The sequence below is a fragment of the Schistocerca gregaria genome, chromosome 1, assembly GCF_023897955.1.
Source record: "Schistocerca gregaria isolate iqSchGreg1 chromosome 1, iqSchGreg1.2, whole genome shotgun sequence".
NCBI classification, from domain to species: domain Eukaryota; kingdom Metazoa; phylum Arthropoda; class Insecta; order Orthoptera; family Acrididae; genus Schistocerca; species Schistocerca gregaria.
In genome coordinates this window covers 155,821,309-155,844,304 of record NC_064920.1, presented here as the reverse complement: position 1 = coordinate 155,844,304, position 22,996 = coordinate 155,821,309, and the positions used below count along the sequence as shown (strand labels likewise).

The following is a 22,996-nucleotide window of genomic DNA, read 5'->3' as shown; positions in this document are numbered from 1 at the left end:
CCTCATGATCATAAATTGGCGCATTTTATCTCTACTTAAATATGAGAAATGTGTCACCTATTCTTGAAAACTGTGTTACGTATTCGGATAGTGATTCAACTGTCTTTTAGCGTGGATTACTGTTACTCATTTGCTTCTGCTGTTAGATCCTATCATAAAACATTTCTATTACAATTAAAAAATCTGCTAATGCCTTGAGTTTAATCAGCTAAATCGTCCGTAGTCACTTGTTAAGTTAATCGTGTGAGAAACGACCAGATAGACGTTTTTCAGGTGTATGTGAGAAAGCTTAGAAAAACTGAAGACTCCGTTACAACTTTTCGATATTCAGTGACGAAATTGTAGAGGAATTATTTAAGTATAAGTTGTCAAAGCATCACTGATACAACTATACTGCAAAAAACTGTCATTTGACTAAAAACGTTTACATTTCGCACAGAGACAAAACAACATAAGATGCCTCAGTATCATCTCAGAAGACGAATATCCCTTTTCCACGTTATGTGTAACGACTTCTCCTGTGTTTGTGTGTGTGTATACTATTTGACACGATTACTCTGTCTTTTCACCGCACACGACATACCATGATAGACTTCTGGCCAGAAAGAAGTATTAGGTTTCAAGCTACAGCTGAGCGATCGAACATCCACCCTGTTTTCCAGACCTGTCCGTCGCAAACTTTTCTGTTCCCGAGATTAATCTTGCCTTTAAAGGTGAACGCTTCACCGACGACCTGTGACTCCAGCGAATAGATACGGAATGCTTGAAGGAAAAACAGCTTCCGATCGAGATTTATTGAAAAGATATACGCATACGAAAGCATTTAGCGAGCAGTATACAAAAATTAACAGTTTAAATAGAGATTTGTTTTCATATGCTCATCGCTGCTTAACTCACTATTAAAGTGCTGCAGAATCTGTTCCCAAGTACCACCTCTCCCCCTCCCACAAAGAGTATAGCAAAAACTTCATTTGATCGGAATGAACTGACAATGACAAATGTATTTTATAATGAAAACACAGATGAACAAAACCAATTTAAAAAGGCACGCTTCTACTTTATGTTCCGCTGTAGCCTGAGATACCATGACAGATTTAGAATAAGACCGATTGCTTCACGAAAGCATATTTAGCGTTTCGTAACTGATTTTTAAGGAAATATTTCTCAGGTGACAGCTGACATAAATTATACTAATATCGGTTTCCACCTCCTGGTAAGTCATCAGACGATATGCTGGGTTGGTGCAAAAGTTCGTAACGTTTTCCCATTACTTTAGTAACACAACAGATACGTGTAACAGAGACCACAGTCATCAACAATATATTCTCCTTCAATGTTTGGAACAGTCTGTCAATGCTGGGGCAACTTTCCGTGACTGCAGAAATCACTTGGTTTCGAGAGGAACATCTCCTCGAGCCATTTCCCTGGTGCATTTTCATCCGGAAACCAAGTTCCTTGAAGGCTGTAAACAGTCTCCAGGGGTCTGCCGCCGTTGTGCAAATTCCACAATACTTCCTCAGAGCAACTGTCCGACGTCGTCAAGTGGTTCAACCTTGCTGGTGGCTAGGTACGACCGTCGGTAACCGCACGTCGTCGCCCCGTTTCTAGAACATACGCGCGAATAATGGATTGGCGCCGAAATCGCGCATGCGCAATGATTTACAGATAGATGCTACCATATTCAAAAGCCCTCTGCCGAAAATCACAGAGCGTCTATTGCGCGTTCGCTGTACGTTGCGTTTGCTATCAGTGCGGCCAGACATTACTCACCAAAGACCGTACTAGAACAATGTTATTACTGGTCTGTTACGAAGAATCTTGATTTTCGCGTCGTGATTTAATAGCAGCCAGTGCCGGGTTCCAGGCTGTGCTCAGCTGAAATCCCGTATCCTTGTTGATGAGATTATTGGCTGTACGGATATGTGTTGCTTCTTTAATGACGCAATCCCAGAAAGATGATGCCGAGTATAAAACTTTCGTGTTTTCATAAATCATGCGATGTTGTGTATTCAGGCAGTGTTCCGCAGGTGCGAACTCTTCCAGTTGACGAAGGCGTGTGTGACGCTGGCGTTCATCGCAGCGTTCTTGTACTGTGCGACATGTCTGGCCTATACAGGGTGTTACTAAAAGGTACGGCCAAACTTTCAGGAAACATTCCTCACACACAAAGAAAGAAAATATGTTATGTGGACATGTGTCCGTAAACGCTTACTTTCCATGTCAGAGCTCATTTTATTACTTCTCTTCAAATCACATTAATCATGGCATGGAAACACACAGCAACAGAACGTACCAGCGTGACTTCAAATACTTTGTTACAGGAAATGTTCAAAGTGTCCTCCGTTACCGAGAATAGATGCATCCACCCTCCACCATCGTGATGCGCTGATGCAGCCCTGAAGAATGGCGTATTGTATCACAGCCGTCCACAATACGAGCACAACGAGTCTCTACATTTGGTTCCGGGGTTGTGTAGACAAGAGCTTTCAAATGCCCCCATAAATGAGGTCAGGAGAGCGTGGAGGCCATGGAATTGGTCCGCCTCTATCAATCATCGGTCACCGAACCTGTTGTTGAGAAGCGTACGAGCACTTCGACTGAAATGTGCAGGAGCTCCATCATGGAACCACATGTTGTGTCGTACTTGTAAAGGCACATGTTCTAGCAGCACAGGTAGAGTATCACGTATGAAATCATGGCGGTGAATCGAGGAAGTACAGTACATACTGACGAAAGTAAAATGAGCTCTTACATGGAAATCAAGCGTTTCCGGACACATGTCCACATAACATCTTTTCTTTATTTGTGTGTGAGGAATGTTTCCTGAAAGCTTGGCCGTACCTTTTTGTAACACCCTGTATACGCTGCCCCTCACTGACAAGGAGTCTTGTACACACATTTTCTCAGGCCAAGATCATCCTTAACCGAACTTAACAGATTTTTCAGTTTTGTAGATGGTTGAAAAACACAATTCCATATTTTCCGAGGACTCTTCCGATTGTTGACGACATTGCAAGACATGCTGTAAAAGTGGACTGCGTCACGGTGTCGTCTGCTTTTCCAGGAGTGTATGTTCCTGGAAGGACCAACCAAGATATTGCTCCCTTTTAAACATAAAATTAGATTCAAGCTTGCCAGCAGTTATTCTTCCCACAAACCATACCGGACTGGAACAGAAAAAGAGAGAAGTGACAGTAGTACACAAAGTACTCTCCGCCACACACCGTAAGGTTGCTTACGTACTATGGATGTAGATCCAGAAGCTAATGGTGTACGTAAGCTAAAAGTACACTAGAATCTGAATCAGTGCTGCCACCCTTCAAAAGTCATCCACGAGTGTCAAACTGATGACTAACGTTCGCAGCTATACTCTTCCGGCCTGTTCAGTTGTAATTTGACCAGTAACTGAGTTACGTATTCAATCCAACACCGTGTTGGTTTCATTTTGTAATTTAGGTTCATAGAATTTTTCTACCCCAGTTTCTTTCATATTTTAGATAATCTTCTGATAATGACTTGCTTCAGAGTCAAAACAGGTAATGATAGGTGACAATTCCACTAATATCACCTGGGCTGAAATCAATATAAAGAGGTCAGAAATACCTTGACTGAAGACTCCTGCCCTTTCAGATGTTTCTGAATCTGTCGACTCCCAACGAAAACAAGTGTATGAGTTGACAAATTCTATTGAGAACCTTTTGTATTTGCACTGCCATAGTGTAAGGTAAAGAGTTGTAATTAATATTAGAAGTGAACCAGAAAACCTTCCTGTTCCACCTCACTCAAGTTTCTCGGATGGATCGATCTCCGGTATGTAAACAGGTTGAAACGCATTCATACTTTAAAACTGATTTAATGTGTTAACTGTTTAGCGATAAGCACGTAAAGCGCTTATGTTTTAAGACGAAAAACTCTAATTGTGTTGAAACTTGTGTTGGTTTTATTAATTTCGTATTATTTACTTTCTGAGTATACGACGGACGTTCAGTAAGTAGTGCAACACTTTCTTTTCCTTAAAGCAGGTTGATTTTATTCAGGATTCCAACCCAGTATATTATATCCCACTATTTTCCTTACCCCACCTGGGCCAAACAGATAGAAGTAGGATAGTGTGAAGGTGAACAGCAGTAGGCACACGCCTTTTATCAACTCAACCAGCAGAGTCGTCCTGTTGTGCACTGAGCTGTTTGAGATTCGTCGATCACCTCGAATAAGTGCCCGCACGTTCCAACAATGCAGAAGCCACAGCTGTGTGCGACCAGCGGGTACACGGGAGATCGGATACTTTTGCGCGACCTAGTCGCCAAGATGACATACGCGTCACCCAACGACTCGCCGCGCTTTCGTTCACTACCAGGTCTCCGTAGACATTCTGCAAGCGTCTTTCAATACTTGCGATGCTCTGCTTTTCCGCCGAAAGAAACTTAACGAGAGCTCTCTGCGTGGAACGCATCTCGTTACAGATGCCGTTTTGAAGGCTACGTATAAGCTCCGCCATTTATCGCAACTTCATAAAACTATATTGGATGCAGAAGGAATATTCCGCGATGACCCACAACAAATTCTGCATATTTTCAACCGAAAGTAGCCGAGAGACTTGCATTACTTATTGAAAGTGCCCCGTAGTCTGCATAATTTCCGTGCTGTTACATTGCCTCGAGAAATATATACAGTTTCAGTGGTGTTAAACATCTGATGTAACATTAGCATATTGTTGTTGATGTGGTCTTCAGTCCTGAAACTGATTTGATGCAACTCTCCATGCTACTCTGTCCTGTGCAAGCTTCTAAGCTTCTTCATCTCCCAGTACCTACTGTAACCTACTACTGTAACCTACATCCTTCTGAATCTGCTTAGTGCATTCATTTCTTGGTCTCCCTCTACGATTTTTACCCTCCACGCTGCCCTCTAATACTAAATTGGTGATCCCTTGATGTCTCAGAACATGTCCTACCAACCGATCCCTTCTTCTGGTCAAGTTGTGACACAAACTTCTCTTCTCTCCAATCCTATTCAATACTTCCTCATTAGTTATGTGATCTACCCATCTAATCTTCAGCATTCCTCTGTAGCACCACATTTCGAAAGCTTCTATTCTCTTCTTGTCCAAACTAGCTATCGTCCATGTTTCACTTCCATACATGGCTACACTCCATACAAATACTTTCAGAAATGACTAATGACACTTAAATCCTATACTCGATGTTAACAAATTTCTCTTCTTCAGAAACGCTTTCCTTGCCATTGCCAGTCTACATTTTATATCCTCTCTACTTCGACCATCATCACTTATTTTGCTCCCCAAATAGCAAACCTCCTTTACTACTTTAAGTGTCTTAATGCTTAATCTAATTCCCTCAGCATCACCCGACATAATTCCACTATATTCCATTATCCTCGTTTTGCTTCAGTTGATGTTCATCTTATATCCTCCTTTCAAGACACTGTCCATTCCAGTCAACTGCTCTTCCAAGTCCTTTGCTGTCTCTGACAGAACTACGTCATCGGCAAACTTCAAAGTTTTTATTTCTTCTCCATGGATTTTAATATCTACTCCGAATTTTTCTTTTGTTTCCTCCACTGCTTGCTCAATATACAGATTGAATATCATCGGGGAGAGACTACAACCCTGTCTCACTCCCTTCCCAACCACTGCCTCCCTTTCATGTCCCTCGACTTCAATAACTGCCATCTGGTTTCTATACAAATTGTAAATAGCCTTTCGCTCCCTGTATTTTACCCCTGCCGCCTTCAGAATTTGAAAGAGAGCATTCCAGTCAACATTGTCAAAAGCTTTCTCTAAGCCTACAAATGCTAGCAACGTAGGTTTGCCTTTCCTTAATCTTTCTTCTAAGATAAGTCGTAAGGTCAGTATTGCCTCACGTGTTCCAACATTTCTGCGGAGTCCAAACTGATCTTCCCCGAGGTTGGCTTCTACCAGTTTTTCCATTCGTCTGTAAAGAATTTGTGTTAGTATTTTGCAGCTGTGGCTTATTAACCTGATTGTTCGGTAATTTTCACATCTGTGAACACCAGCTTTCTTTGGGATTGGAATTATTATATTCTTCTTGAAGTCTGAGGGTATTTTTCCTATTTCATACATCTTGCTCACCAGATGGTAGAGTTTTGTCAGGACTGCTTCTCCCAAGGCCGTCAGTAGTTCCAATGGAATGTTGTCTACTCCTGGGGCCTTGTTTCGACTCAGGTCTTTCTGTGCTCTGTCAAACTCTACACGCAGTATCGTATCTCACATTTCATCTTCATCTACATCCTCTTCCATTTCCATAATATTGTCCTCAAGAACATCGCCCTATTATAGACCCTCTATATACTCCTTCCACCTTTCTGCTTTCCCTTCTTTGCTTAGAACTGGGTTTCCACCTGAGCTCTTGATGTTCATACAAGTGGTTCTCTTATCTGCAAAGGTCTCTTTAATTTTCCTGTTGGCAGTATCTATCTTACCCCTAGTGAGAGAAGCCTCTACATCCTTACTTTTGTCGTCTAGATATCCCTGCTTAGCCATTTTGCACGTCCGGTCGATCTCAGTTTTTGAGACGTTTGTATTCCTTTTTGCCTGCTTTATTTACTGCATTTTTATATTTTCTCCTTTCATCAATTAAATTCAATATTTCTTCCGTTACCCAAGGATTTCTACTAGCCCTCGTCTTTTTACCTACTTGATCCTCTGCTGCCTTCACTACTTCATCCCTCAAAGCTACCCATTCTTCTTCTACTGTACTTCTTTCCCCCATTCCTGTCAATTGTTCCCTTATGCTCTCCCTGAAACTCTGTACAACCTCTGGTTCTTTCAGTTTACCAGGTCCCATCTCCTTAAATTCCCACCTTTTTGCAGTTTCTTCAGGTTTAATCTGCAGGTCATAACCAATAGATTGTGGTCAGAGTCCACATCTGCCCCTGGAAATGTCTTACAATTTAAAACCTGATTCCTAAATCTCTTTCTTACCATAATATAATCTATCTGATACCTTTAGTATGTCCAGGGTTCTTCCATGTATACAAGCATATTACATTTTTAAATTTGGTAAGCACGTATATGAAATACTAAAAATGAAATGTTTGCTGCCCCTAAAACCCATTAGATACTTTAAAGTTCATATTTTTATTCTCTCTATTATTTAATGAGCGTTTTATTAACGTGATTGCGTTTTATTATTACTTGATTTTTATTTCTGGTTTGGTTTAGCGATTCATTTTCACTGTTTACTCCTTTTAAAAAATGGTTCAAATGGCTCTGAGCACTATGGGACTTTAAGTCTGAGGGCATCAGTCCCCTAGAACTTAGAACTACTTAAACGTAACTAACCTAAAGACATCACTCACATCCATGCCCGAGGCAGGATTCGGACCTGCGACCGTAGCGGTCGTGCGGTTCCAGACTGTAGTGCCTAGAAACCCTCGGCCACTCCGGCCGGCTTACTCCTTTCATTTGAGTTCTTTTAATTATTTCGCGGTGGTTATGAAGTCTGTATTGCTTACTGTTCTCCGCAAGTTAAAGAATACGGTAATACCACATGTTTTTCGCGGAAGCAGATCTCGTTGAGTCTGCTTGCTGGAACTTCTCCACCTGAAATCGCTTAAGACAATTTATCACTCCGCGGAAATCGATCGGTATAGCCAAGTGCTATGCTGTGTCATGTGTATGGAATGTGGCGTCCAACTTCAGTCCCTGAAATTATTTAGGTCTTCGGAGAAATATTCTCGACGAATCCCAAAACCGTCTGCACCATCATATACCGAACAGATCCGAACAACCTGCGTCTTTATAAGCAATGAATATTTCTTTTGAAATTATTAAGGGTTATGAACTCTACACACCTGATACTCCTTTTCTGCTTTTATATGTATTTATTTTCTTCAATACCATAAAAGATAGATTTCTGCCTTAATGGCGGCTTCCAACAATCTCTCAATCCGACATAGAACATACCTCTTCCAATGTCCAACGTGGAATAATTCTCTATTTACCATAGCTTAATGCAGTCTGCATATTTTTTTTATCGAGTTGGCATGGAGATACTTCAATTCCACAGAGTATTTATCTCTCGCGTTGGTGTTTTACATTTTCGTCGTATTAATAATCCGTCGTGCATTTTAGGAACATGCCCGTCTGTGTCGAAGGAAAATCACAACCACTAACAAGGAATGATTATTCCAACTGGAAAGACAGAAGCTTGGAAGGTTGTACTTTGTCACAGTGCTCATAATGAGTCCACTTGCGCAGTAGCTACTGAGCGACTGCTTTCCGGGATCCTCTCGTGTATATTCCATGCGCTCGCTTTGCCGTGGACCCTTGCGTACACAAAAACAGTGGGAGTGTTACCGATTCCGAATGCTAGTACTGTTCTAGGTTTTGCAGGAGGCAGTGTTACGATTTGTAACATTCTTTTCAGCTACGTGTGCATTCAGTGCTGAAAACTGGTGCATAATGTTAAATACGCTCAGATATGGAGGCGACTACCTGTCACCAAAAATACACCGAATAAAAAATAAAAGTATGGGATTAAATTGCCGTCGCCGTCCTAGTAATTAGGCACAGTGTAGGAAAACCTGTCACCTATAGTTAGATAAGAAAATGTGACTGAATATGTGAATGGTCCGTAAGACTGCCCACGTATCTGTAAGAATGGGAAGGGTATTGAAGCTCTTGGCACTCTAAAAACGAAATGGGAGGCATTTCTTTAGCGTATCGTGACAGAAGTTCAAAAATGGATTTGAGATAGTTAGCTAAAATGAGACGACTGTCTGAAGATTGGAAACGGTCATCCACTAAAAAAAAAAAAGAGGGGGTGGAAACTACAGGAATACAAACGAATAGCCTCTTATCGCAAACTTATGGCGCCTTCTCCCTGGAACCGTCTACTGTTTGCTGGCACTAAGGCGAATATCTGGACCGTAAATACCGATGGCTATGTCGCTATTCTTCGGCATATTCGTCGAACTGTGCAAAACTGCAGCGGAGAGAATCCCTACGCGCCGAAGGAACGAGAAGTACGCTCTATAAGAGCGAGAGACTGCCGGCAGATGCAGCGCTTCACACGGGATGCGATATAAGCTTTGGCTCCACAGTGCACAACAGACCTCGCCTTTAGTCGATGCCGGTGCTTGCATACAGTCTCATACGTGTCGAAATTCACCTATCGTCTCTTGAAATAAAACCAAAGCACACGTGTTGTCTGTTAATTAAATTTCCGCTAAAATGAACAATGGCACTACCGGAAGGCAACACTGCTCATATTTGCGATATTGACAAAAGGAGAGTTTTCCCCTCAAATGTGAAGGAAAGGGATGAATATCTCTCCGAAAATAAATATTTCTACACGGTACTGTGTCGGATAACATATCATTCCAGAGCTAATAAATGATCCAGCCAGTTTGTCAGACAATATGTGAATAACAAAATTGTCTGCATTCACTCTGTAATATTCATTTCAATAGTCCGACTCAGAGTTTAATAAATAAACAAACACCATCTGGATTACAACTTCTAATTTACTGACAACCGATTACATTCTGCGTTGCATATAATCTTCAGCTCTAGGCTGGAACAAAAAAACCAAAAACAATAAAAATTTTATACAGGTGCAATATTACAAACACTTTTTTCATAAGTTGTAGAAATAATAAAATACTATGAACCCACAAATACCTGGCACCTCAATTTACAATCTGTCAACAAGGTGGTATAAGACTAACATAAAAAAAACAACGACATGGCGCGCTAATAATTTTCATGTAGTTGCTTGATATGTGCGTAAGTCATCGATGAGTACAGTGGAAGAGTGTAAAAGTGTTTTGCCGCATATAATTAAACAAAAAAGTTAATAAAAATTAAGACAAAGGACACGTTGAAAGGCGTCGCATTTTATGGATGTCTTGCTTGAAGTAATTCGAACAGTACTTGTATTCCAATTGCGATAAGAAATAGAGAACAAGTCTACATTTACTCTTCATATCTACATTTATACACCGCTAGCCCCCAAGCGGTCGGTGTGTGGCGGAGGTCACAATTTGCGCCAATGTCATATTTTCCGCCCCACCCTCCCACCCTCTGTTCCACTTGCGGATCGCGCGAGGGAAAAACGACTGTCTGAATGTCTGAATGCCTCAGTGCGAGCTCTTATTTCCCTTATCTTTGAATGATAATCATTACGTGATTTGAAAGTTGGTGGTAACAATATATGCTCTACATGTTCATTACGCGATTTGAAAGTTGGTGGTAACAATACACTCCCGGAAATGGAAAAAAGAACACATTGACACCGGTGTGTCAGACCCACCATACTTGCTCTGGACACTGGGAGAGGGCTGTACAAGCAATGATCACACGCACGGCACAGCGGACACACCAGGCACCGCGGTGTTGGCCGCCGAATGGCGCTAGCTGCGCAGCATTTGTGCACCACCGCCGTCAGTGTCAGCCAGTTGGCCGTGGAATACGGAGCTCCATCGCAGTCTTTAACACTGGTAGCATGCCGCGACAGCGTGGACGTGAACCGTATGTGCAGTTGACGGACGTTGAGCGAGGGCGTATAGTGGGCATGCGGGAGGCCGGGTGGACGTACCGCTGAATTGCTCAACACGTGGGGCGTGAGGTCTCCACAGTACATCGATGTTGTCGCCAGTGGTCGGCGAAAGGTGCACGTTCCCGTCGACCTGGGACCGGACCGCAGCTACCCACGGATGCACGCCAAGACCGTAGGATCCTACGCAGTGCCGTAGGGGACCGCACCGCCACTTCCCAGCAAATTAGGGACACTGTTGCTCCTGGGGTATCGGCGAGGACCATTCGCAACCATCTCCATGAAGCTGGGCTACGGTCCCGCACACCGTTAGGCCGTCTTCCGCTCACGCCCCAACATCGTGCAGCCCGCCTCCAGTGGTGTCGCGTCGCGACAGGCGTGAATGGAGGGACGAATGGAGAGGTGTCGTCTTCAGCGATGAGAGTCGCTTCTGCCTTGGTGCCAATGATGGTCGTATGCGTGTTTGGCGCCGTGCAGGTGAGCGCCACAATCAGGACTGCATACGACCGAGGCACACAGGGCCAACACCCGGCATCATGGTGTGGGGAGCGATCTCCTACACTGGCCGTACACCTCTGGTGATCGTCGAGGGGACACTGAATAGTGCACGGTACATCCAAATCGTCATCGAACCCATCGTTCTACCATTCCTAGACCGGCAAGGGAACTTGCTGTTCCAACAGGACAATGCACGTCCGCATGTATCCCGTGCCACCCAACGTGCTCTAGAAGCTGTAAGTCAACTACCCTGGACAGCAAGATCTTCGGATCTGTCCCCCATTGAGAATGTTTGGGACTGGATGAAGCGTCGTCTCACGCGGTCTGCACGTCCAGCCCGAACGCTGGTCCAACTGAGGCGCCATGTGGAAATGGCATGGCAAGCCGTTCCACAGGCCTACATCCAGCATCTCTACGATCGTCTCCATGGGAGAATAGCAGCCTGCATTGCTGCGAAAGGTGGATATACACTGTACTAGTGCCGACATTGTGCGTGCTCTATTGCCTGTGTGTATGTGCCTGTGGTTCTGTCAGTGTGATCATGTGATGTATCTGACCCCAGGAATGTGTCAATAAAGTTTCCCCTTCCTGGGACAATGAATTCACGGTGTTCTATTTCAATTTCCAGGAGTGTATATGCTCTTCATCCTCGGCGAAGATTGGATTTCGGAATTTAGTGAGCAGCCCCTTCTGTTTAGCGCGTCGTCTATCTGCAAGTGTGTCCTACTTCAAACTTTCTGTGAGATTTGTAACGCTCTCGTGATGGCTAAATGTACCAGCCACGAGTCTTGCCGCTCTTCTTTGGACCTTCTCAATCTCTTGAATCAAACCCAACTGGTAAGGGTCCCATACAGACTAGCAGTACTCTAAGACTGGACGAACTAACGTATTGTAAGCTATTTCCTTTGCTCAAGGACTGCATCGCTTCAGAATTCTACCATTAAGCCGCAATGTAGAGTTCGCCTTACCCGTTACTTGTGTAATCTGATCATTCCATTTGAGATCATTTCGAATAGTCACACCCATATACTTGACTGATGTTACCGCTTCCAAAGACTGATCATTTATTTTGTACTCATACACTAATGGGGATTTTCGCCTTGTTATACGCAGTAGGTTATATTTACTAATATTGAGAAATAACTGCCAGTCATTACACCACGCATTTATTTTCTGCAAATCCTCATTTATTTGTTGACAACTTTCGTTTGATACCACTTTCCTGTAGACTACAGCGTCATCGGCAAACAGTCTAAGGACGCTGTCAATACCATCAACCAGATCGTTTATATAAATCGTAAAAAGCAGAGGACCTTTTAGTCTGCCCTGGAGTACCCCTGAAGTTATTCTTGTTTCTGTTGAAGTTACCACGTTCAGGACGACATATTGCTCCCTGTCTGTTTGAAAACTTTCTATCCAGCTGCATATCTCATTGGATAGACCGTAAGAGCGCACTTTAGGTAGCAAGCGACAGTGCGGAACTGAGTCCAACGCTTTTCGAAAGTTATTTAGAATATTGACATACTAGGGTAATGAGGATGACTTTACCAATCGCTTGTATTGAATGCTCAACGCTGTTTTTGATGAGAAACCACAGGAAACATAGACGGGCACTGTGATCTAGCGGGCTGATCCGCGATGCGTGGCTTAGACGGAACAGTATTTTCGTACAGGCTTCCTCAGGGTGGAGTTGTTGTGAGGGGGAGGGGGGAAGGGGGGGGGGAAGCCGCACTCCGGAGTCAGTGGCACTGAGATGACGCAGATCTGCCGACTGAAAGCCATTTCTTACCAGTACACGTTCACACAGGCTCCAGCTGTCGAGCTGTGAGAGTTTTCAGGTAGCAGAGTGGGAAGCGAAGCGAAACGGCTCCAGGCCAGCCGCAGTCGAATGTCCACAGCTTAAATTAAAAGAAACAGCCATTGCCTCTTCTTAAAAATTAGTCGGGAGTTGGGGTTTTGCAGGACATTTACGCTCGACTGCTACATGGACTAACACGGAATGGTAGGAGGCTGTATGACTCGAAATAGAAAGGGGATACTAGTTTAGCATTCAGGTCTGAGCCTTCTCCGTGAGCGGAGGGGGTGTGTCTCGGTGTGGGCCATCTTGTGCACAGTAGAGAGGCACAGACTCCGAATGATTATCGAGCAGAAGTACCAGAGCGTCTCTGTGAGCTTTATATTAGTCACTCTGCAGGCAGAGTGGGGAGCTTAAGAAGCTCCAAGAGCAGTTGGACATAAGAAGTGATTTTATTTCTCTCGTGCCTGTAGTGAGACTCTTGTCTTTATCAGGGCTGTGGGCAAGCAGCTGGTCTCACTCGTAAGCAGTACGATACCGGAGCAGTTCCCAGAGGAGAGTATTGTGGACAATCATAGTCCAAGTGAGTAGGCAGGTTTCAAGGGGTGCATCGAGCGTCCACCGACGGTGCGGCAGCTGCACTCTGTCGGCAACAGTCGCAATCGCTGTCGCTTTGGATGTGCTGGAACTGCAGCTCGGCAGAACAAAGGGCCTTTAGTAAATAAATGCCTTGAGCTCCATGCCACTGTGCTCTCTTCAGAAGTTGTCAGATTCATTTGGGAGTTGGTTACTTCTGTTGCTACAACTCGACGACATCCTTTTTTGTCACTGTTTAGTCATATTGCGTTCCTCAATTTATTTAAGAGGGTGACAAGTTCAATACGATTCAGTACCAGGCATACTCAGAGAGCTTTGAACATAAGCAATATTCCCGTCCATCGAAACTTTTAATTGAATAAAAAATGATTTTTACAATAATTTTTTTGCATATTTATACATAAATTCTTTCCCCTCTGTTATGGTTTCCCACCACCCATTATTCCAACGTTACTGGGATAAATTTCAACATGATTGGTGAGGTCCACAATAAAACATAAAGAACAAATGTTGTACACTTACAAACTGACAACATACTGTGGATTGTAATTTGCGTTCTGTTTTACATATTTTAAAAGAAAGTGCGAAACTTCCAAACAGATTTGAAACTTCAAGAATTTGCTTTCATTTTAATAAATAAAAATAGAAGTACACTGAGCACTCATGGGGGGAAGAAAATGGAGGCTAGTTACAAAAATAACCATAGCTTTTAGCAAGAATATGTTATGTGGTAGTAGGAAGGGAGAAAAGATTGAATAATCAACGAAAGGATAATGTTCTACGAGTCGGGGCGTGGAATGTCAGAAGCTTGAACGTGGTAGGGAAACTAGAAAATCTGAAAAGGGAAATGCAAAGGCTCGATCTAGATATAGTAGGGGTCAGTGAAATGAAGTGGAAGGAAGACAAGGATTTCTGGTCAGATGAGTATCAGGTAATATCAACAGAGGCAGAAAATGGTATAACAGGTGTAGGATTCGATACGAATAGAAAGGTAGGGCAGAGGGTCTGTTACTGTGAACAGTTCAGTGATCGGGTTGTTCTAATCAGAATCGACAACAGACCAACACCGACAACGATAGTTCAGGTATACATGCCGACGTCGCAAGCTGAAGATGAACAGATAGAGAAAGTGTTTGACGATATTGAAAGGGTAATGCAGTATGTAAAGGGGGACGAAAATCTAATAGTCATGGGCGACTGGAATGCAGTTGTAGCGGAAGGAGTAGAAGAAAATGTTACAGGAGAATATGGGCTTGGGACAATGAATGAAAGAGGAGAAAGACTAATTGAGTTCTGTAACAAGTTTCAACTAGTAATAACGAATTCCCTGTTCAAGAATCACAAGAGGAGGAGGTATACTTGGAAAAGGCCGGGAGATACCGGAAGATTTCAATTAGATTACATCATGGTCAGACAGAGATTCCGAAAACAGATACTGGATTGTAAGGCGTACCCAGGAGCAGATATAGACTCAGATCACAATATAGTAGCGATGAAGAGTAGGCTGACGTTCAAGACATTAGTCAGGAAGAATCAATACGCAAAGAAGTGGGATGCGGAAGTTCTAAGGAATGACGAGATACGTTTGAAGTACTCTAACGCTATAGATACAGCAATAAGGAATAGCGCAGTAGGCAACACAGTTGAAGAGGAATGGACGTATCTAAAAATGGCCATCACAGAAGCTGGGAAGGAAAACATACGGACAAAGAAGATAGCTGCGAAGAAACCATGGCTAACAGAAGAAATACTTTAGTTGATTGATGAAAGGAGGAAGCACAAACATGTACCGGGAAAATCAGGAATACAGAAATACAAGTCGCTGAGGAATGAAATAAATAGGAAGTGCAGGGAAGCTAAGACGAAATGGCTGCAGGAAAATGTGAAGACATCAAAAAAGATATGATTGTCGGAAGGACAGATTCAGCATACAGGAAAGTCAAAACAACCTTTGGTGACATTAAAAGCAACGGTGGTAACATTAAGAGTGCAACGGCAATTCCACTGTTAAATGCAGAGGAGAGAGCAGTTAGGTGGAAAGAATACATTGAAAGCCTCTATGAGGGTGAAGATTTGTCTGATGTGATAGAAGAAGAAACAGGAGTCGATTTAGAAGAGATAGGGGATCCAGTATCAGAATCGGAATTTAAAAGAGCTTTGGAGGCAGAGGGGATAGATAACATTTCATCAGAATTTCTAAAATCGTTAGGGGAAGTGGCAACAAAACGACTATTCACGTTGGTGTGTAGAATATATGAGTCTGGCGACATACCATCTGACTTTCGGAAAATCATCATCCACACAATTCCGAAGATGGCAAGAGTTGACAAGTGCGATTATTATCGCACAATCAGCTTAACAGCTCATACATCGAAGCTGCTTACAAGAATAATATACAGAAGAATGGAAAAGAAAATTGAGAATGTGCTAGGTGACGATCAGTTTGGCTTTAGGAAAAGTAAAGGCACGAGAGAGGCAATTCTGACGTTACGGCTAATAATGGAAGCAAGGCTAAAGGATAATCAAGACACGTTCATAGGATCTGTCGACCTGGAAAAAGCGTTCGACAATATAAAATGGTGCAAGCTGTTCAAGATTCTGAAAAAAGTAGGGGTAAGCTATAGGGAGAGACAGGTCATATACAATATGTACAACAACCAAGAGGGAAAAATAAGAGTGGACGATCAAGAACGAAGAGCTTGTACGAGGGTCAGTCAAAAAGTAATGTCTCCTATTTTTTTTCTACGTTTAATTGTCAGGAAATTTAAATGCAATTACATAGGTTGAAAACCACAACATTGAGGATCATTTTGTCATTTTTCAATGTAATCTCCGCCCATCTCTACAGTTTTGGTCCATCTTTGAACAAGGGCATGTATCCCAGCACGGTAAAAATCACAGCTCTGCTTCCTAAGCCATTGACGCACGGATGTTTTGACGGCCTCCTCATCTTCAAAATGAATCCCACGATGAGCTTCTTTTAGTGGCCCGAACAGATGGAAGTCTGATGGTGCCAGGTCAGGGCTGTATGGGGGATGAGGCAAAACTTCCCATCCAATTTTGACAATCTCGTCAGAGGTGTGACGACTGGTGTGTGGTCTTGCATTGTCATGCAAAAGAAGAACATCTGCCATTGATTTTGTTGGGCGAACTCGCTGAAGACGTGCTTTAAGTTTTTTGAGGGCTGTGACGTATTGAACAGAATTTATTGTGCATCCCTGCTCCAAAAAATCAACCAGAATCATACCCTCTGTATCCCAGAAAACTGTTGCCATAACTTTCCCTGCCGATCGCACAGTTTTGAATTTTTTCTTCCTCGGCGAGCTTGTGTGACGCCACTCCATTGACTGCCTCTTTGATTCGGGTTCAAAAAAATGCACCCATGTTTCGTCCCCGGTCACAATTTTTTTCAGAAACTCATCTCCCTCCAAACGGAAGCGCTGCAAGTGTTGGGAGGCTATTGTTTTCCTTGCCTCTTTATTCTGATCGGTTAACATTCTTGGAACCCACCGTGCACAAACTTTTGAGTAATCCAATTGTTTAATAATCGTGATCACACTGCCTTTACTAAGAGAAATAATGCGACACACTTCATCTGCAGTCACCCGACGGTCCCCACGAATGATGTCATCAACTTGCTGAATGTTGTGTGGAGTCACTGCACTCACCGGCCTGCCGCTCCGCTTTTCGTCAGTCAACGGTGTTTGCCCTTCAGCTTCCTTACAACGACGAACCCATCGTCTAACAGTGCTGACATCCACTGTCACAACACCATACACCTTCTCCAGTCTTTCACGAATGCATATGGGCGTTTCACCTTCTGCATTCAAGAATTCAATCACACAACGCTGTCTCAAAACGAACATCGATGTCGGCCATCTTACAAACTTCTGCTGTGCTGCCACCTGTTGACACAGAAAGTTACTACTGCAGTGGATTGCAGAAGAAGGTTTGAGGAATGGCGCCAAATTCAAATTTTTCACTTAACTTAATTTTTTTAAGTAGAAAAAAAATGGGAGGCATTACCTTTTGACCGACCCTCGTATTAAGAAGGGAGTAAGACAAGGCTGTAGCCTTTCGCCCCTACTCTTCAATCTGTACATCGAGGAAGCAATGATGGAAATAAAAGAAAGGTTCAGGAGTGGAATTAAAATACAATGTGAAAGGATATCAATGATACGATTCGCTGATGACATTGCTATCCTGAGTGAAAGTGAAGAATAATTAAATGATCTGCTGAACGGAATGAACAGTCTAATGAGTACACAGTATGGTTTCAGAGTAAATCGGAGAAAGACGAAGGTAATGAGAAGTAGTAGAAAGGAGAACAGCGAGAAACTTAACATCAGGATTGATGGTCACGAAGTCAAGGAAGTTAAGGAATTCTGCTACCTAGGCAGTAAAATAACCAATGATGGACGGAGCAAGGAGGACATCAAAAGCAGACTCGCTATGGCAAAAAAGGCATTTCTGGCCAAGAGAAGTCTACTAATATCAAATAGCGGCCTTAATCTGAGGAAGAAATTTCTGAGGATGTATGTCTGGAGTACAGCATTGTATGGTAGTGAAACATGGACTGTGGGAAAACTGGAACAGAAGAGAATCGAAGCATTTGAGATGTGGTGCTATAGACGAATGTTGAAAATTAGGTGGACTGATGAGGAATGAGGAGGGTCTACGCAGAATCGGTGAGGAAAGGAATATGTGGAAAACACTGATAAGGAGAAGGGACAGGATGATAGCACATCTGCTAAGACATGAGGGAATGACTTCCATGGTGCTAGAGGGAGCTGTAGAGGGCAAAAAGTGTAGAGGAAGACCAAGATTGGAATACGTCAAGCAAATAATTGAGGACGTAGGTTGCAAGTGCTACTCTGAGATGAATAGGTTAGCACAGGAAAGGAATTCGTGACGGGCCGCATCAAACCAGTCAGTAGACTGATAAAAAAAAAAAAAAAGTCAGGGTTCGGGGCGGGGGGGGGGGGGGGGGGGAGAAGAGAGTGGCCATCTACCAAAACAGTCTGCTCTTGCTACCATCAGAATAGTATGGAAGACATTTTCCCAAAAGTCTGATCGTAAGTCGCCAGACCCATAGATTCTACACACTAACCGGAACATTCATTTGGTTTCGCCACCCCCTAGCGACTTTTGAAATTCCTGTGGAATATTATCTGTGCCTTCTGTTTTACTTGATGGGTCTTCCAGACTTAAATTCTGACTCCAGTACTCGATCCTCTATGCCTTCCACATCGATTCCAATTTCTTCTTCTATCCCATAATGATGTAATTCGTCCGCCTCATGCAAATTTTGTATGTATTTGGCCCGCTCTTTCCTCTGCGCTTAACATCTGAATACTCACTGCAGCCGGCTGGGATGGCCGAGAGGTTCTAGACGCTTCAGTCTGGAACCACGCGACTGCTACAGTCGGAGGTTCGAATCTTGCCTAGGGCATGGATGTCTGTGATGTCCTTAGGTTAGTTAGGTTTAAGTAGTCTAAGTTCTAGGGGACTGATCACCTCAGATGTTAAGTCCCATAGCGCTCAGAGTCATTTGAGCCATTACTCACTGCACAGTTCATTTTAACAACCATTACTTTTAATTTCACCAAATGTTGTTTTGACTTTTGTGTATGCTGAGTGATTCTGACGATCATTTCTTTCTAGATTTCTTCATATTTTTCCTCCAGCCACTTAAGAGAACTCTCTAATACTTCATCATCCTCTCTTCTCCATAACCCCCAGCAACTGTCACCTTCTCGCATTATTTCGTACAATAGTTTGTACTGTTATCCCCAGCAGAGCTTCTGCTATTATGTCCACTAACATTGGACCGATCTTGAGTGGTATAACTATGATGTCAAGTCCGCATCTGTGGTCTCTGATTTCCTTGGTACTCAGCTTTGACCTGGCGTGGCATGATGTAAAGGTAAATAGCCCAAATGTAAGATATCTTTGGGACACTGACCTACATTTTCTTTGTCAGCACAGTAGCACCATTTACAACTATCTCACTAGAAAGGAGAGAAATGGAAAGAAACAGAATATGTGTGCACACGACTCAGCCATTCTGTGGATGTAAGCCCACATATCTGTTACCAGATAACTGTTCAATTCGTACACTGTTGATACATCGTGGATACAGGTCAGCAAACAGTCAAATATTTACCAAGGAAAATCGGCAAGGTGTTTATTTAGACGACCAGTTTTGGTATCTCATTAATGCTAACTTCAGCCCTCTATGCACTCCATCTAGAGATTTTATCTACCGATACTTGCATAACTGGATCCGTCAATATCTGGATCTCATGAATTAGTTTTTTGAGTGTTTATTTCAGAGACTTGAGAAACTCTCTTTGAAGTAAACACTCCAATAATCTGTGCCATTTGGTCTTCATGTCACAGAAAGATGTAGGCTAGGTAGCAATAAAAATTCTCGTCGTACGATCGGGATTCGATACCTTCACTGGTCGGTTCACAGGTGTGGGCTTTACCAGTAGACATCCAGTGCTGACAGTTGAAAAAATATGACAGTTCTCGAGGAAAATCAGAGAATACAATAGTGTCTCCATACATTTATTCTAGAAATGGGTTGTTGATATCAAAATCCTTGAAGCCACTTCATCCTTGGTGTGTTTTGCAGCCAAACGCAGCGCTGAACAACTTGCTGGCGGCGCAGTCGGGCCTGACGCAGCCGGGCGCCTACCTGTCATCATACACTGGACTGCCTCAGCAGCCGCAGCCAGCTGCTGCCTACAGCGGACTTCCGGGACAGATCGGAGCGTACTCCGGCCTGACCCCGCAGCAGCTGTCGCCCTATGCGGCCTTCCAGGCGCAGCACGCAGCCGCCCTGGGCGGACTCCAACCACAGCAGCTGCAGCCACAGGCCGCCGTGTACAACCCTCTGCAGGCGCAGCTGCAAGCACAGCAGATCGGACAGCAGCAGCAGCTGCAGCAGCTGCAGCCTCAGCAGCCGCAGGTGACGCCACAGCAGGCGGACGCCTATACCCAGCAGCTTGTCGCATTCCAGCAGGCGCACCTGCAACTCCTGCAGCAACAGCAGCAGCAACAACAACAACAGCAACAACAACAGCAGCTGCAGACGCAACAGGTGCAGCAGCCGATCGTTCGCGCACAGCCAGCTGCAGAACAGCAGCAGCAACAACAACAACAGCAGCAAGTGGCGGTGGCCCCAGCTGGAACAGCTGCCTCAGCACAGCAGGTGCAACAGCCGTCTGCGCTAGGTGTCAAGTTCTCCGCTGCCGACACTGTCTCTAAGATCAGGTTCAGCGGAAATGGGTTCAACTTCACTTACTGAAGGAGTAGGGAACAGTGTGGGTGTAAGACAGTCCAGACTAGTCTTGTGTCAGGAGCATAGAGGTTCAAGTGTGTGATGTGACTGAAAGAATGTTGACAGAGAAACAATTGTTATTGTGCTCATTATGTGCTGCGTGTGATATTCAATCGATCAGTCTTTCAACAAGTATTACCTGTTGTAATGTTAAAGGTCTTCAGTGAAAACCAGTAAGAAAATCAGTAAAAATACTTCTTTCGTTTGTACCATTACAATTGTACAGAAAGACAGTCTCCACCCATATACTATGTTATCTTCACAGCAAGAGTTACCGAAAAGAATGCACTCAAAATGAAAATTGTGATTTCTGTGGGCCAAACACTGTTTACAGAGATCCCTTCTTTGCTCATAATTTTTGTATTTTCTCTTAGCTTCTTCGTTTCACAGATTTCTCCAACTTTCTCAAGTGTACACTAATATTTCCCGGGCAATGGCCTTGCCGCAGTGGACACACCGGTTCCCGTCAGATCACCGAAGTTAAGCGCTGTCGGGCGTCGCCGTCACTTTGATGGGTGACCATCCGGGCCGCCATGCGCTGTTGCCATTTTCCGGGGTGCACTCAGCCTCGTGATGCCAATTGAGGAGCTACTCGACCGAATAGTAGCGGCTCCGGTCAAAGAAAGCCATCATCACGACCGGGAGAGCAGTGTGCTGACCACACGCACCTCCTATACGCATCCTCAACTGAGGATGACACGGCGGTCGGATGGTGCCGATGGGCGACTTGTGGCCTGAAGACGGAGTGCTTTTTTTTAATATTTCCCGAACCATCACTGTAAGAATTACCAAAAAGGAAGAAATGAAAATTGTTGTCTTTGTGGACCAAAAATACTGTAAGAATTTGCCGAAACTGAACCACTGAGAATGAAAATTGTAATATCTGTTGACCAGAAAGAACGTCCAGGGACTTTTCTTTGGTTATATTTTTTGTATGTTCTCTTAGGTATCATCTCGTTTCCCAAATTTTCCAATTTTCTACACTGTGCGAGTCACATTAAAAACTGGTTTTTCGCCAGGCATCACTACAAGCTTCACCAAAGCGGAAGCATTGAAAATGAAAACTGTTACTTTTGTAGGCCAAAAAGAGTTTAAGAACTGGCGAAACGGAAGCACTGAAAATTAAAATTGTAATTTCTGCGGACCGAAAATGGTGTCGAGAGGTTTTTCTTTGGTTATGTTTTCTGTTTTCTATCAGTTTTCTCCTTTCCCAGGTTTTTTCAACTTTCTACAGTGTGCGATTCATATAAAAATAGATTTTTCCCCAACCACAATAACTGATAAATGTCTACCATATCGCTCTAAATTCTTCCTGCACCAAAGAAAATTTCAGTACTTGGAGTTTTCTGCCTGGTATATGGCCTTTTGAGTGCTAGCAGGCACAGTTATTGCTCTACATTGCTTATTGTTTCTCTTCTTTATTCACTATTGTGGTAATATATGCCAATAGATAACCACAGGACATTTAACGTCTGTCTACTACTTTTCTACTGAAAAATTTAAGCGAAGAACAAGGTCGGCAGTAGGCTATTTCTCAAACAAGAAATCCGTCATCGGAAATACCTTTTAAAAAGTAATTGAGATTACACATTTTGTCATGTAAATCTTTTGCGTGTGCATTACGATGCACAGTGAAACCGAAAATTCGTGCAGCTCTTTGTTCCCTTGCTCCCTTTTTTCTTCTGTGTTGTTCCTACGGAAGAGCCCATCTCCTACCACCCGACACATTTTTTTTTACGACTGCGTCAGGCAGCTCGCGGAGTTCTGGCGCTGACAATGCCGATATGTGCCACGTCGTAAATTGGGTTTCCGCTGACGTCCACTGCTGGAGAAGACAACAGAAGCCGTTAAGAGACAGAACCTGCTCGCGTTCACCAACTACTGGCAGCTAAAAGTCGTAACAGGTGTTCGACTTTTCCTCCGGCGCTGTATTCCAAACTATAAACCATTCTGGAACAACTGTTGTTAAGAATTTTTGTTGTGTTTAGAATAAATATATCGTTTTTGTTAAATATAATTTGTCTTTTCACTGCCACGATTTTTTACACCGTGTTTCCTGTTCAAAAACAGTTAACTGTGTTTACACATCACTGGCTTTCACCTATGATTTAAAGAACACAGAACTACTTGTATTGGTGTGTATTATAAAAATTACACAGCTAAATACTGCGGCAAATCTTCAGTTCCAGCTAAGGTAGTATTTGCGGTACCAGTGCT

At 43.4% G+C, this 22,996-nt stretch overlaps 1 protein-coding gene across 1 annotated transcript in view; it reads left to right on the top strand.

Annotated features, from left to right (window-relative positions):
• LOC126335267 (bromodomain-containing protein DDB_G0280777-like) overlaps positions 1–22,778 on the top strand; it is a 55,312-nt gene extending 32,534 nt beyond the window's left edge. The window contains exon 3 of the mRNA XM_049998319.1: positions 20,072–22,778. Coding sequence (XP_049854276.1) covers positions 20,072–20,746 — 675 coding nt within the window. The 3' untranslated portion in view covers positions 20,747–22,778. The remainder of the gene's footprint in view (positions 1–20,071) is intronic.
• Positions 22,779–22,996: the final 218 nt, after the last annotated feature.